Source organism: Odontesthes bonariensis, chromosome 24, assembly GCF_027942865.1.
Source record: "Odontesthes bonariensis isolate fOdoBon6 chromosome 24, fOdoBon6.hap1, whole genome shotgun sequence".
NCBI classification, from domain to species: Eukaryota; Metazoa; Chordata; class Actinopteri; order Atheriniformes; family Atherinopsidae; genus Odontesthes; species Odontesthes bonariensis.
This window is the reverse complement of record NC_134529.1, coordinates 7036887-7052578: the sequence shown is the minus strand read 5'-3', so window position 1 is coordinate 7052578 and position 15692 is coordinate 7036887. Positions and strand designations below refer to the sequence as shown.

Below are 15692 nucleotides of genomic sequence, written 5' to 3'. Positions count from 1 at the left end.
AAATGAAGGCCAAACTGGGTCTAATAACTGGTCAAAGAGCTGAGTCCAAGCATTTGTTGTACTTGGATTACTCCAGAGAGAGTGAGTGGGAAAAAAAAGCCAAATAGTGAGTGAAAGAGAGAGAGAGGTCTGGCCACAATAGGAACCACATGTTTAACAAGGTGGACCACAGCACAGCTTGTGGCAATGTTCAGAAATTCAGAACTTGTTATCATCCAGCACATGGCCACCGGTTGTGATCCTTCAGATCTCTAATTTGCATGTTTCTGATACTGGCTGGTTTTGAGATACAGATCTGCCAGCTGCTGCCTCGAGCTGCTTCACAGCTATACACATTTAACTGGTAACAGCAGGTTAGGAAGCTGTGAAAATGTCACAACACGAGGACAGTCGGAGAGTGTGTGTTTTCCTGTTTCCGTCCCTGTGAGTGCAGTAAAAGACATATTTCATGTAAGCAGCTGTTGCTCATTTCTTTCTTCCAGTCTCTTGATTGTGAGGATTAAAAAAAAAAAAAAAACATCTTTAGCCTCTGGAATGGTACACCCTATGAAAACACCTTTAAAAATGCCAGGCAGACTGTTAATGGGCATGATGAACAATTGGCCCGGTCATCTTTGGCAAAAAAACAGAAACAGTATTTGAAGCTTTCATTGACTCTTAGTTTGGCAAAGGATTAAATCTGCTACAGGTAATTGTTCGTGAATGCTTGCCTTATTTAGTTGTACGAAGTGGTGTTTCAGTTGGAACAAGCCTCCTATTCAAGGCTTTTGATGCACAGTCAACCCTGATGATCCTCTGCTGGATTTCAGATTACTTTTCTCAAACATTGGACATGCTGAAGTGAGCAGTGTTTCGAGGTTTTGGACACTACACAATCAACCATCAATGTGTATGTGATGTGATGGTCATCATGGCATCTGTAACCGTCTGTGAGCATTGAGGAAACTGTTGAAACGTCCTGTTACTGCTATGGATACCACTTTTTTATTCAATCTTAGAATTTCTGAGGAAAAGAAAGTGAGGAAAATCACTACACATGTAATGTTAGGACCACTATTGCTAGTTTTTTGGGCATACCTACAGTATATGTAACTAATGCAACTGCATTAGGGCCCGTGCTGACTGATAATCAAAAGATTCAGCTTCATAGTTAAAGACTTTAGCTTCCCTAATCAGGTTTACATAAGAAACGTTACTGATTCCACTGCAGGCAACACGAAACACTGCAAAACTCATCTAAAATAAGAAATTGTCTGCCAACAAAGCAAGTAAATATGACTCACCAGAGTGACTTCATATTTTTTTAAAACAAACTAATATTTCATAATTTTGTCACTTTGCCATGAGTATTATTTCAAACTGTGGCTGCTCTCACAGAAAGTAATAAATTAAAACTTAGAAAGAAAAAAAAGCCCAAGCAGGTGTGAAGCTATTACAGCCACTCTTATTCACAGTTTCCTGACTTCACCAAACGAAGCTTTTGGTGCTTCAGTCTTACATCTGTGTGTCCGATCTTAGAAGAAAAAGAGTCACGTTAGTAGCTGTTTTAGCAGAGCTTCCCATCCTTAATCTCCTGACTCTTAGTCACCCCTGTTCATTCCGCTGACAGCGTTTCAACAATAACAAGTCAGCCCAGTCCAGAATTAAACCATCAGAGAAGAGTTTTGGAGCCTCCGTCAAACATTGAGCCTGCGGGATGGAGCAACAGCTCGTCTTGTTTTGTCTATCACACATGTTTAGTCTCGCTGAAGTCTTAAATGCCTGTGATGGGACAACTTGCATGTTTACTGCATGGGAAGATGAGAAATGTCTTGTAAAATGTGTCCCAACAGCCGATGACACACAAACATAACAGGGTTTGTGTTTTTTTCGAGGATACAAGATGTTGCAACCGAAAAGGCGATGAACACGACTGTATTTAGAAGAAAGTGCATCACTCTGTCATAACAGCACTGTTACAGAAACAAAATACCACTAAAACCCTAACAAACAACCGGGCATCAAAAGTTTACTCAAAATTTTAAGGCTGACAGGTGTCTGTTGGGTTAAAAAAAAAGCTTTTTGGTTTTACTATGTAGCCCATAGATAGCATTTACTTAGCTAAATACTGGTTTGGTCGGCTTTGGCATAGAACATGAACAAAAACCAACTCTTTTGTAAAACAGCATTTAAAAACTAGAATTAAATGGAAAATTAAGACAAACTCTGTGAGCTGTGGTTCTTTTTGTGACAATAAACTGTCTCCCCGCACTGTGGTCGTCTCCAGGAATTAAAAATATAATGAAGGAAGCATAAGATGTGTTGGAAGAGACATGTAATACATTCAATAACGTGGCGCTGTTTTGGCTGTGGAAAATCAAACCCGTTCTTAGCTTAACTAACTCAGAACAGGCTCTAGCACCAGCCCTAAAGCAGCACGGGAAATGCTTTGGTAGAAAAAGAGCATCTGATGCTTAAGGTAGTATTAAACATTCCTCTACAGCAGATGAGTTTATTTTTCATTTAGTTGTAAAGACAGCCTTTCGGTGTCAATGCTTGGCATGGATCAAGCGAGGTAACAATGTCTGAGTATAAATAAGCTTTAAAGGTGGAGAGAAAATATCTATTTTCTCAAATAGATTTTGAAAAGCTGAGTTTTTAAATGCTTACAAACAAAATGGAAACATATTCATTAGAAATTGCACAACTATAAGTGAAATTAATTTAATTGAAATTTAATTTTTTTTTTAAAGCACTGACAACCTGAAACTATTTATGACTTAATCAGGAAACTAACAGCAAAGCCTGGCACCTAAGTGCAGATATTTGATTACCCTGTCAGTAAAGAAACACCAGGTTACATTACATGGGAGGTGTGATCGAAATCAGGTGATACTTTTGCCCTTTGCAGTCCCACATCAGTGTAAAATTTACCATGTAAGACCTTTGCACTGCTCACCAAAAACAACTTGAGGCAGCACCTCAAACAGCTTCTCATGTTTGTATAATTTATGCAACATGTGTGGCATTAACATCTTATTGAGTCAGAGAGGAATTAGATATCAAGATAGAAAAGTTAATCAGATGAAGAGGAGATAAAATAGATCAAAAAAGAAGCCATGGGAAAAAGAGAGGAGATGGTAAACATGAAGAGAAATGTAAAACTTTTTCTTGGCTCAGGTGACAGAGCTAACAACAAACAAATGGGCAGCGGAGCTAAAACTAATGATGGAGCTGAACTGAGTTTTCATTCTGGATGAGGCGTCTAAATTTAACCCAGAATTGTTTCCAGGCTCAGAAGAAATGGCATCCCACCCACATGTGAAGCAGACATCAGATCAGGAGTCCCATTTGGTTTGAGATGTTATCAATCAGTTGGGGCTGTGTCCCCTGCCAGCATTACATCATCTCATACCTATTCTGATTTTAACAAGCCAGAGAAGTAATTTGGTAAGCTGGCAGCGAGGGTCACATTGAGACTAATCAAGTCTGAGCAGATTGGAGGAAGAACATACAAGGTTTGTTAAGACTCCAGGGAAGTAATCCCATGGTGTAAAATTGTGTTTGCATGCTAGGGTCACTTGCATTCAATCAGACTGCAAACACGGCTCAGATGAGCTGCTGTAAAAGATCTTTTCGGACCACTGAGGTCCAACCCAAAGGGATTCATTCAACGTTCTCACGTACTAATGCTGCATAGATGTTTTTCTTTGTAGAGTGTCGTGCAAAAAGCCTTTTTGCCCGAGTCCCATAAGGGAAGTGAATGTTTCCAAATTTGTTCAAACAGCCAGAGAAATAAGCTGTTTTAACATGTGACCAGCGCCCAGAGGAGCTTCAAATGTCCACATCAAGCAAACTTTACCCATGAAGCTCCCCTGTTAACAAGTGTGGAAAAATCCCAGAATGACCTTGTCTGAAAGGAGCGGGTAAATATCTGAACACGTGTCTCCATAAAAGTCGCTTATTCAGACTTATTCCTGTTGGTCTGTATGTTGCTTTATACTGATTTATCTGTATTGGGGATACACACACTGTCCCACGATACTAGATACTTAACACCACGTGGAAAACCACGATGACCTGAGGCTACGGCTACACGAAAACGAAACGAGGTTTTTTTTGAAAACGGGTTCGAAAATTCTTGCGACCACACGGAAACGCGCTGCTGTCCAGACGACAACGATGAAACGATACAGTACACACGCCACTGTGTCACGCCACGCTGTGAGACAATAGAGAGGTGTTAAAATTGGCTCCCAGCGTCAACGTGTGGCTGACGCAAAAACGTTTTAGCTGTAACAATGGAAACGAAACGAGGCCGTTTTCAAACTTTCCCACTCTGGAACCCGTTTTCAAAAACTATCGTTTTGGGGTAGTGGGAACGCCGGCTCCGTGTGGCCGCGACAGCGAAACGATAAGAAAAAGTATCGTTTACAGTGAAAAACGTTTCCGTGTAGCCGCAGCCTAAGGCTCCCAAGTCTGTTTGATCCTATGAGCAGGGCTTGTGTACCAAATGCATCAAGTCAGTGGTTTGATTCGACCTCCACATCTCTTTGCTGACCTTCTAATATTGTGAGGTTCTTCAGTGCCATGGAGTGCTCCCAGTCTTTCAGACGGAGGTCCTCTGTGATGGTGTTCAGGATCTCCATCTCGTTCCTCAGCTGGGCCTCTGTGTGGACATGCGTCACCCATAAACTGCTGGTGTCCTCTGTGATGTTGCTGATCTGGATCTGAGCAGAACAAGGGCCGGCAGAAGGGCCGTTAAAAGGCTTTTAACAGCAGGTTTAATACACAGAACCTTTTATCTGATCCGTAATGGACCTCAAACCTGCAAGTCTTGTATCTTGAAGTGATGAATACTGATGTCGCTGCTGAAGGTATGATTGACAGCACCCACAGTCCAGTTGACCTCGTCTAGTTTCTCTCTCAGCCCGTTCACCTGCCCTGACGTTTCCCTGAAAAACATTCCGGGAAAAATCAGGATTTTTTTTTGGTTTGACTGATCAACCTCCGCAGACGGATATAAATGTGTACCTGAGCAGGATGTCGTGGTCGCGGAGCCACCTGGAGGTTCTGGTCACCTCTGCGCTCAAGCTCGTCACGTTCCTGACGGCAGAGGTGCTGAGCGAGGACAGCCTGTCGTCAAGCTGCACCAGGTAGCCCTCTGACTGAAGGGAATGAGCCTGTATGCTCCTCAGCTCCACCTCCAGGCCCTGCAAGGAAGAGGACTCTGCAGCATCTGACAAGTCCTGGTATTTTATCAGCGTTTTACAACTCACGTAATAAACAACAACAGCCGCTTATTTTTGAACATCTTCTCGATCTTTTATCACCATCTTCTGTAACGTCAAAGTCAAAGTCATGCTCTGTCAGAGCAAGGGTAACCGTTTTATTGGGTAGAGATTTTATTATGAATCGAGGTTTAAAGGAGCTCAAGTGGCTGTGCTGGTGGGGGAGCATGTGAAGGAGAGGTAGATAAATCTGAGACAAAGCGCGGGACATGGTTGAGACAGAGAGATTCATGAGTTCTATGAGAGGCTGCTCAGTAAGTTTAACCTTCTGTTTGCTGTGGTGTGAGTGGCTGCGGCTCACATGTGACACACAGTTCCTAAGGCTGTGTTTTACCCCTTTAAGGATGTTCAGTTTGAGAAACACCTTTGCACAAAAAACAGGGGGAAATTTATTTATGAACTCGTCTAGTCTCACCCTGCTGATTAGCTAAAGCAATAAAATGGTGGTGAGCTGGATTAAAGCCAGCCTGTTCTGCAGGCTGCAGTCAGGGATAAAGGAGAGAATTGTCTGCTTATTTTGGCCTTTGCTGGTTATGAGTCCAATTACACTAGGTTGACAACAAGCACACAGACAACTTTGTATCTCCACAAAGACATTCTGTCAAAAACAAAGTTTTTAACTGAGCAGCAACTTCCATAAAGTTTCACCTTTATTCGAGCAGGGAGGCCCCAAACCAAGATGAGGAATCTCACAGGACTGCTAACAAAGTGCAACTTAGGGAGACCTTAGGGAGACGATTGCAACACATCTGGTCTTAACAGTCTGTTTTTTTGCAAGAATTCCTCATTATCATACCACATGTATTTCAGTTTCTTTGGTTCCAGTATTTTCACAGAGGTATATCAGAGTAAACTTGAATGGACCGTACAGACACATGGTGAAGGTCTGTATTAGATCATGCTGAGAACACAACAGCAGATCATTCCTACTTCAGGCATTCCCACCACTTACTCCAGTTACCGAAACTCACCCCTAACAGCCCCCCCAAAAGAGGGAACATAATACAGACACATTTCATCCTTTTTGATGTTGTGTGGTACCTTGATGAGGATCTCCAGCCTCTGCAGCCAGTTGCTGTGGTTCTGGAAGACGTTTTCCAGTTTCCAGATGTTCTCCAGCAGGTCGGCCTGAGTGGACGCCTCGCCCAGCGTCTGCTGGAGCCGCCGAGAGCTCTCCGACATTCGGGTGACATTCTCCATCAGCACCTCCTGTCGCTGCGAGGACACCTGGGAACGAGACACTGGGGAGGGATGGAGAAAGGAAGAGAGTTAGGGATTTATTGTTGATTCACTCATCCCTCAGCTGCAGCAAAAGTCCCCAAATCAAGTTTCATTTAGTATCAATCACAACTGTCAGCATGGAGCGAGCCAGCACTGTAATGCTGAGCAGATGTTGATTCCGTCGCCGACACTGATTTTGGTTGTCTGCTCTTGCTGAGTGTCTTGTTTTCTTAAATCAGGACTTAAATATTTTTATGAGTTTTCTAACTTGGCTCAGTGTGTAGCTGCCTATGCTGTGATGTCTCATTGTGGAAATTCTTCTTTTTGACTGATGTTCAAGTTGGCCTCTGCAGGCAGCTGTTCATCCAACCACTTGCAGGACAGCAAGCTTTTTAAGGTTTTGACATATGGAAATCAAGAGATGAAAAGGGCATTTTAAAAAAGAATTGTACTTTTGGAAATTGACATCTACAAATGCTTGGCTTGACATGTTTTGTTATTGACCAAATCAAATGTTTCTACTACAAAAATGCAGTTTCGAACCTAGAAATATGTAAAATGAGATATGATCATGTTCTGTAGTTTCATGGACATGAACACATTAAGTAATGTATGCTTATAAATTCAATAGTACAAGTGTTTTCTTTAGTTTTATAATAGTCTTGTGGTATTTACAAGAGAAGTTATTGAAAAAACGTGTGCCAATGGACCCAAAAGGTGGGAGTTAAGTGTGTTTCTCCATTTTATGCCAGTTTGTAGTTACATTTCAGAGGGAAGTATTCCATCTTTTTATTTTACTGAATACATTTAGGAGCAATAGCAAGGTGGTATATTACAGTTAAAGGTTTTACATGAGAAAACACAAACTCTTTGGCCTATGCTTAGAAAACATAGTGTAGTTGCAATTTCCAACTTCACACGTTTATGATGTTCGGTTTTGTCAACGGAAAGAATTTTTGGACTGAACACAAAGTTATTAGAAAATACCGTCAACAGCATAGGTCATTGTAGTCATGTAACAACATAAGTGCGCGCCATGGAAACAGTGAACAGTGAACATTGCCTAGTCTCTTGCATGAGGGTCAGTGGATTAACACCTTCCACCATCAGCTTCATCATTGTAGACGTTTTTGGTAAAACAAACACTACCAAAGCCTGGTAAGTGGACATGATTTAAAAACTTAAGCTGCATCTGTGTAAGGGACAAATGACTAATCGTAGTAACTGAACGATATTTGAGAATTTATTGTAAAGCTGCAACCTTTAGAGCTTTGGACAAATGTAGCTATTTCATGTTGATGAGATCTGAAGCCTAGTGCATAAAACTGTGTGTGGATTCATGACTAAAAGTGTATGGATGCATTTATTTCACAACATATGGTTCACTTTTACAAATCTCAGCTATCCCGAATCTAAACCCACGTGCACAAACCTGATTTCCACTCCCATCCTTATCTGTGGATGCAGACACTCCTCTAATTTTTCATTTGCATGCCAAGATATTGTTTCCACCACAAGTAAACAGACATTTTAGTTATGAAACAACTTTAGTTGTGGACATTGAAAGCAACGGTAAAGACGCAAAGTTTTTACAGAATATAAAACCGAGTCACGTGATCTCAGTACTGTAATCATGAACAGAACAAAAATAATAACAAGGAATCAGCTGTGGAAGATCGAAGTAAACGACTAAGCAGAGGTAGAAAAGAAATGGTTGGATTGTAAATCAGCAGCAGGCCACACAACACATTGGGCTACAGCAGAGGACTCCTGTTTCATAAACAATGGATGAATGGATGACGGCCTGTGCAGTAAACAGCTTTGCTTAGTGAATAAATGGATTCTGGTATGTTTGCCCTGCGGAGGCCTATGAGACAACAAAGACTGAAGATACGCGTATATTCTGAAAAAATGATGATGGGAAACAAATACAGAAAAAAAAGCATCAATATAACACTGAGTAAACTAAGTGGAATTGTCTGTTTTATTCTATTGCAAATTACGTGTCCTCTTTTTCTTTAAACAACTCATATTGTTATGTATAATAGCATTGTGTTGCCATGTCCTATCAGACTGAAAAGCAACTTAGAAAGATCTTTAAATTATTTCAAATACAAAATGTCACTGTCAAGAAAATCATCTACAAGTGGTACAGATTTGAAAAGGAAATTTCATCACAGGATCAGCAGGTAAGTTCTTCTCACAGGGTTGAGCAAAAAGCAGAAATCCAACAGCAGAAGTTTAGCGAGGCCACAGAAGAAGCCTGAGAGCTGAACTGTTTGCTTATACAGTGTGCCTGAGTGTGTCACAGTTCTTTAGCTGAAGCAGAGTACATTTGCATGCAAACAGGAAGTGTGAGTTTTGAGAGAGAAATACAATATTTGAGCATGGATTCAAGGAATCCTGCACTCCAATCAAAAGAGCACACTCTTAATTAAAGGCTCTATAAAATTCAACCCTAAATATGCATGAACTGCAGACATATATTGATGATAAACTGTAAACATGCAAATCTAAAAGAATAAGAGCTGGTATGAGAACAGGAACACATTTGCTGACAGTTAAAAAAAACTCTTGGCTTGTGTTTCACTGTGGCACAGAGTCTTTTTTTCTTTTCCTCTGTTCTCCACCGTGTCTAATGAGAAAAAGCTTCTTGGTTTTATGTTTTCTTGAAAGCATGCTACACGGTAACTTCTCGATATCCCGCGAGATGTTTTGAAACCGGATCCTCGGCGTTTCACAGTGACAACATACTCTGAGCGGGAGCAGTGTGAGAAAAAAAAACATCCAGTGGATAAAAAAGGACTTACGTAGGAAATGGGAGGAAACAGATAATTCCCTTCACACATGTTCGTTGACACTCTGATGCCCTTAACAGCCCGATATAACACACACCCTGTTTCTCTTTTCATGGATCTGAGAGCACGATAAAAATGTGTTTCTGTATGTGTGGCTTCATGAGCCAGCAGAGGCCAAGAAATGTAAGCATGACCTCAAAGAGACAGAGAGAAAAGTACCACAAAGCCACCCCGCTGCAAACACACTATCTCAATTGCTGTTCATTATGCGTGTTAGGCTTATTCCTAATGAGCTGAAAAACTAAATAAGCTGAAATCTCGCCACTACACAGGTCACTTAACCGCTAAATGATGGTCTGTCAGCACCAGTATTTTTTTTCAGTGGAGAACACACACAGAGATGGGTTCAAACAGAACCAGATAGCTTTTCAGCAGTGCTGCTGCATATGAAGGACAAAGAGAGAGAAGAATATGTCAACATGAAGGAGAAGAACAACAGGGAGGTGACTATGGAACATAAAAGAGAATCACGAAATACACATGAAGGAAACTGAACATGGAAAAAAGAAGAATGAGATGAACATGAAACCAAAGAATACATCCTACCTCTTTATTTTGCACCTTTTGTTGTTATTTTGGAGCCTTTTTATTAGTACAGTTCTGCTCTTTACCAGGTGTCATAATCAAACATGTAAGGACTGCTTTGCACAGCTTTGTGCTCATGATGAGAGATTATCCAACAGAGACGAATATCCAATCCAACCCTAAAACAAAAACTTTTAATTTCTATTTTCACATGATTTGTCCTGTATCTTGCCAAGAAAAGTCTGTTTTTCCAGCGAGTCCGGGTCAAGATGGCAGCATGAAGCCGTTTCACATAAAAACTACACATAAAAAGGGCAATTTGAAATGTTTGTTCAATAAAATATGACACAGTGGGTAAAAGAAAAAGAAAACACAACAGCGACTAAATCCAACACATTTCCCCTCTAAATAAAAAATGATATAAAACAGTCAGAGGTTTCCTTTAGGGCATTCTGAAAAGACCCGAACAAAAAAGCAAAGAAGGGAGTTTCCATAACACAGACGCAGAAAGCAGTTTCACCCGGCTCTGAGTGCACCAGAGTGGTTCGTGCTAAATGATAGAAGGCTGGAAATCTAAGTTGGTAGCTTGGCTAACAACGGGCCTCATTCACCAACAGTTCCTAAGAACAACTTCCGAAAGAATTTAAGAGAATTCTTAAGAAGACATTGGTGAATGAGGCCGAGTGTCTTTAAACAACAACATATAAGAACATCCAAAAGCACATCCATCATTCAAGGTGAAATGGTGAGTGCACGAGCCTGCATTTGTTACACGATGTGATGGATCCATATATTCAGGGATTGTATTTAAGGTCTGGAGTAAAAGCTGATGCTTTTAGGGTCAGTGAGTTTGTATTTCATCGTTCACATTTTCCACGTTGGTGCCGTGGGGCCCTTTTCTGGGAAAACAAACAAGCAGCAAAACAGTCTTGACTTCGAGTGGTTAATTAAACATTATGATTAACACGCTTTAGATTCTACATCTTAAAAGAAAATTTAAAAGGTGTGGGAAATTAGCACGCTATGTTGGTCCTTCAGAGATGCTCTGAGTCATCTGGTTGTAACTGTGTTATTGTAAATCTAGTTTATTTGTCGAGTCATGGATAAGAAATGAAAAAAATGACAACTTCTGAACTGTGCTGAGCATCGTCTTTGTTCACCAAACTGCTCCCAGTTAGCAGGACCAAACTGAAAAAGCAGGCCTGTGATATACTTTTAGTGAGAAAAACTCCATGTACATGACAAAGGAGAAGAAGTGGGAGCAGTAACTAAACATCATCCTTCATTTAATCAACTGAAAACGACATAATGGTCAAGTAAAAAACCCGTTTTGTGCATTTAAAAAAAAAAAAAACGTAGTTTCTGAAATGTTGATATTTGGGGAAACAGTTCCTAACAAGCAGCAGCAGTGATAAAATAAACACCAATACCACATTTCTGCCTATTAATCTCTTTAAATATATGAAAAGTTACACAGGGAGCAGCAGCATGGAGCTTAATGATTGATCCAAAACCTGTTTTCAGACTTAGTGAAATTTTTCAGAGCAACCACATCGTGGTTTCTCAAGTTTAAGGTGCAAAATTACATTTCCTGACCGCAGACCATTTTGTGGTTGGGGCTTCTCACAATCCAGAACAACTATGTGTTATTAGTGCAAAGACATCTAAACTTAATCAAGGTCTTGTTGCCACATTCAAATAGATTTTCCACAGCGTCTCACTTTGTTTCCTCTGTCAACATCATCTCAAGGGATCGTCCATCAGCTTTGAAAAACTCTCTGCGAAATAATTTCTGTTAAACTGCGGTTCTGGTAACTTGGAGAACAGAAAACATCCTCATAGGGGTCATCATCAGGTGGAAAGCTTTTCTTTTCACTCTGAAAGCAGAAAGAAACTGTTTTCTTCCACTTCAGGGCAGCACAACAACCCGGTTGCCTATTTACACATCGAGCAAAGTCATCCTTCATTGTAAATTTAACACTGATTTTTATTGTAACTGACTGGGTAAATGTTCTAGTAACTTTATAATTTTGTTAATTGGTGCCCGACCCATTAGGTCTAGTGGACAGTAAAACCAAAATACAGTCAGGGGGAACTGCCACTGACCAGCTGGCACATATGCTTACACATTTCATTTAATCCATTGTTGATTCTGCCATTGTGCACGTGTTCTAAAGACAGTATGTATTTACAGTCCCGGGCAAAAGTCCCACATTTCTTCATATTGCTACAAAAATGGGGCATAGGTGCAACATGGAACATTAATATAATGCATAAATACAGAATACAAGGCAAATACAAACACAGCCCGAACCCTCTCAGACGAGCTTTCTGTCCTTTCTTTAAGGAGTCTTCAGGAATAGTTCTCCAGGCTTCTTGAAGGACATCCCAAAGCTCTTCTTTGGATGTGGGCTGCCTTTTGTTCCGTTCTCTGCCAACATGATCCCACACTGCTTCAGTAATGTTGAGCTCCGGGCTCTGGGGAGGATTCATCCCTCCATCAGACCTGCTGCCACTGATTTTCAGCCCACTTCTTGTGTCCTTTGGCACAGCTCAGCCTTTTCTCCCTGTTTCCCTTCCTTAAGAACGGCTTCTTGACAGCCACCCTTCCATGGAGCCCATTTCTGATGAGGCTTGGACCAACAGCAGATGGATCAGCTGAAGGTCCAGATGCATCTCTCAGCTCCTGTGTCAGGTCTTTGCTGAACTTTTTCCTCTTTCTTAAGGACGTCACTTTCAGATACTGTTCATCTGCTGTAGTATTATTAGTTTTTTTTCAAGCCTGCCATCTTCTTTTCCTCAAAATGCCATCACATGTCAAGTTTTTCGATTAAAAGATCTTTGGGAATCACCTCGTTAGTGCAAGTCTGTCTAACTGTGTTATCTTAGACATGGTAACAAATGATGTGTCCTTGTAACATGCCGAAATATGAAAATATGCTTTGATTTTTAATGATATTATGGGAAGGTACTGTTTCATTATTCATTTGGTAATCTATTTCCCAGTTCAGTGATTCTGAGCACCTGGATAATCCTAAATTGCAAAAACATTAATTTTGAGTGCTGAAATGATGAATACCTTATTAATCGGTAATTGTAGCTCTCTTTCAGTCATTAACCCTCATCTTTAAGGTCAGTTCAGTCATTAAGATGAACGTTTTGTGACCTCGGGCAAAGCGTATGAGAAATGGCCTGAAAAACAAGACGCACTCTTGACATATCCGTTTAAAACTTCTCAGAGTTTGGCTCTGTGGGATGGGAAAGTCATCGTGCCATCTATTCCACACACTTTTTATACACTGCTGACTGTTTCACACACACACACACACACACACACACACACACACACACACACACACACACACACACACACACACACACACACACACACACACACACACACACACACACAAAGTGGTGTGCCAGCAATTTTAAAAGGACATTACTCCTAAATTCCCAGCTTCATGCCCTCTGAGATCTCCTGTGGAGACACAGAAGCAGAGGACACTTTATCCATTCAAGTATCAAATGTTAAGAGATCGGGCCAGCTCAACAGCTGGGCTCCATGTCCTAATGTGAATGGACACCAAGATAACGGTTTGTTAAGTCTGCAGCTCATCTGCGCTGTTGTTAGCATCCAGTGTGGCAGAGAAGCCCATTTACTACACAAACAACTCAGGACTGCAACAGTTGGCCAAAACTGGATTCACTTATATCAGTCTGAAAGTGCAGATGCAAAAAGAGGAAGGTTGTTTATGGCAAATACGTCAAACACAGGCATAAGCACAAATAGAAATAAGAATCTACAAATAAGATGATTTCACAAGTGTATGAGATGTAGTATTCCTGCCTGTATGATTAATGTGACTCAAACGCAAGATGATGAAGAGAAGATCTATCACTTAAAGGTAAACACATTGTCCCACACAAAAGCTTATTTTTTTAGGCACAAAACAACAAGCCTTTCTTCTGCTTGTTTGTCCATGTTTGTGTTTTCTCTTGAGAAATAAGGGATGGATAGATGTGTATTTACTGCCCAATGACCACCAATTTTTCGCTCTTTACTTCTTCTCCCAGACAAAAACAAAATTCTAACTTTGAGGGCTAAAATGTTTCCCTGGCTCGTTACGGTACACGTCCTCTGAACCTCATTTACATACTCGGACTCAAACTCTCAAACCACCAAGTCTTATCAGGAAAAAGGCTCCTGGCCTTTTCTTTGTCAGACCAAAAGGTCTGGTTCCCAGCAGTGCCATAAGTCTACCACACGGGGTGCACACAACAAACACACACAGTCACAGAGGCTGAATGGCTGGAGGTCTGTCAGAGCCCAAACCCAAAGACGACAAAACATTTATACAAGAACGTTGAGTGCTGAGATGATGAATAACCTGTAAAGAGATAAATAACATGTTATTGCCATCACTTATCTCCTTATCTGCAGTCTGTATGCGTGTGTGTCTGCTCGTTTTGGGGTCACAACGTCAGGCTCGGGCTTAGGATTTGGTTATCAGTGATAAAAGATAAGTAAGTAATCTCTTCTGAGGTATTGGAAACAGATATGTTTGTGTGCTTGTCCAAATAAAGCCCTAACTCATACTGTATGTTTTTTTTAAATCCATAAATCTTGTTTGACCATACTGGGTTGGATGTGACTTCGACTCAGTTCTCTTATTTTGACAGTCCATGGTGCGACGCCACCATCCACCCTCTCCTACATCCCGATAAGCATTTTTGTTGGGCAATAGTTGTGCAAAATCCCATTTTTGACCGTGTCACGTAGAATAAAAGCATATTATGGTGTTGAAAGGAAATCTTTGGCATGTAACATTTTGGAGGCTTGAGGCTGTAATAGGCATGTAACAATGTTCTTGCCCATAAAGTGTAGTAATTTAACCATTTCTGAGGTTTCTTTGAGAAACTGCTACAATTAGCTATGTGAAAAAGCTATTTCTGGTGTAATATGGTGTTTTACAAACACAACTGTGTGTTCCCGTGCGAGAGGACTCACTCGTGATCTATTAATAAGAGAACAGTTTGAGTTTTAGACCCAATTAAATTTCCAGAGCACTATGAGCCAGCGGTCAGTTATGCAAGTCATCTTGCATGTTGTCGCTACTCAGTTTTTTGCTTTGTGCCATTTTGTGACAGATGTGCTGCGTCATCAGTGTGGATATGCTGGGAATCTGTGCATGTCTCTGTATTACATGCGCTTCTGCTTGTTCTCTGTCAGTGTATGATTTGTTAAATGTGTTGCACTCGCACAGGTCAACATCCTGCAGCCCTCTCCGTCATGGCCCTGCACCCATGGTTACTAATCTCCCTGTGCAGCTCTCTCACAGATTTTTAATAAAGTAACTTCACACACAGGAAGTCTCTGTGTGTTTATGAAGTAAGAGAGCAGCTTTCATTTAGATGTTAAGCACCATTCCAAACAGGATTTGAAAAAGCTTTATTTATATAGCTTGTGTTTTATTTTAGTGACCTTTATAGATCAACATAAGTCTTGATTCCCAATTTATCAAACACTACCAGCTGAGATGGACTCAGAAGTCTGTGCAATGAATATTTTACAATTAGCTTCAATCATGAAATAGCATTGATTTAATCTCAAAATATTAGAAATTTCTTTAATTAAATAAAACTAGTGTCAAAATATGACTATTTTCTAGAAAAAGTACGACTTTGTTTCAGAATGTTACAAAGCAAGAGATGTTACTAAATAAAACTGTCTTATTTATCGACTGATTGATGGATCAGTTCATACATCCAAATAATCAGTGAACATTTTTATTTTATATTAAAATAACAGTTTATC

The 15692-nt window shown here is 40.5% G+C and overlaps 1 protein-coding gene across 1 annotated transcript in view; it reads right to left on the bottom strand.

Annotated features, from left to right (window-relative positions):
* Positions 1-15692, bottom strand: part of scara5 (scavenger receptor class A, member 5 (putative)) — an 81789-nt gene that overhangs the window by 33279 nt on the left and 32818 nt on the right. Inside the window, exons 4-7 of the mRNA XM_075459190.1 lie at positions 6312-6511; positions 5014-5192; positions 4808-4934; positions 4541-4709 (exon numbers count right to left, since the gene is read on the bottom strand). Of these exons, the coding sequence (XP_075315305.1) occupies positions 4541-4709; positions 4808-4934; positions 5014-5192; positions 6312-6511 (675 nt within the window). The remainder of the gene's footprint in view (positions 1-4540; positions 4710-4807; positions 4935-5013; positions 5193-6311; positions 6512-15692) is intronic.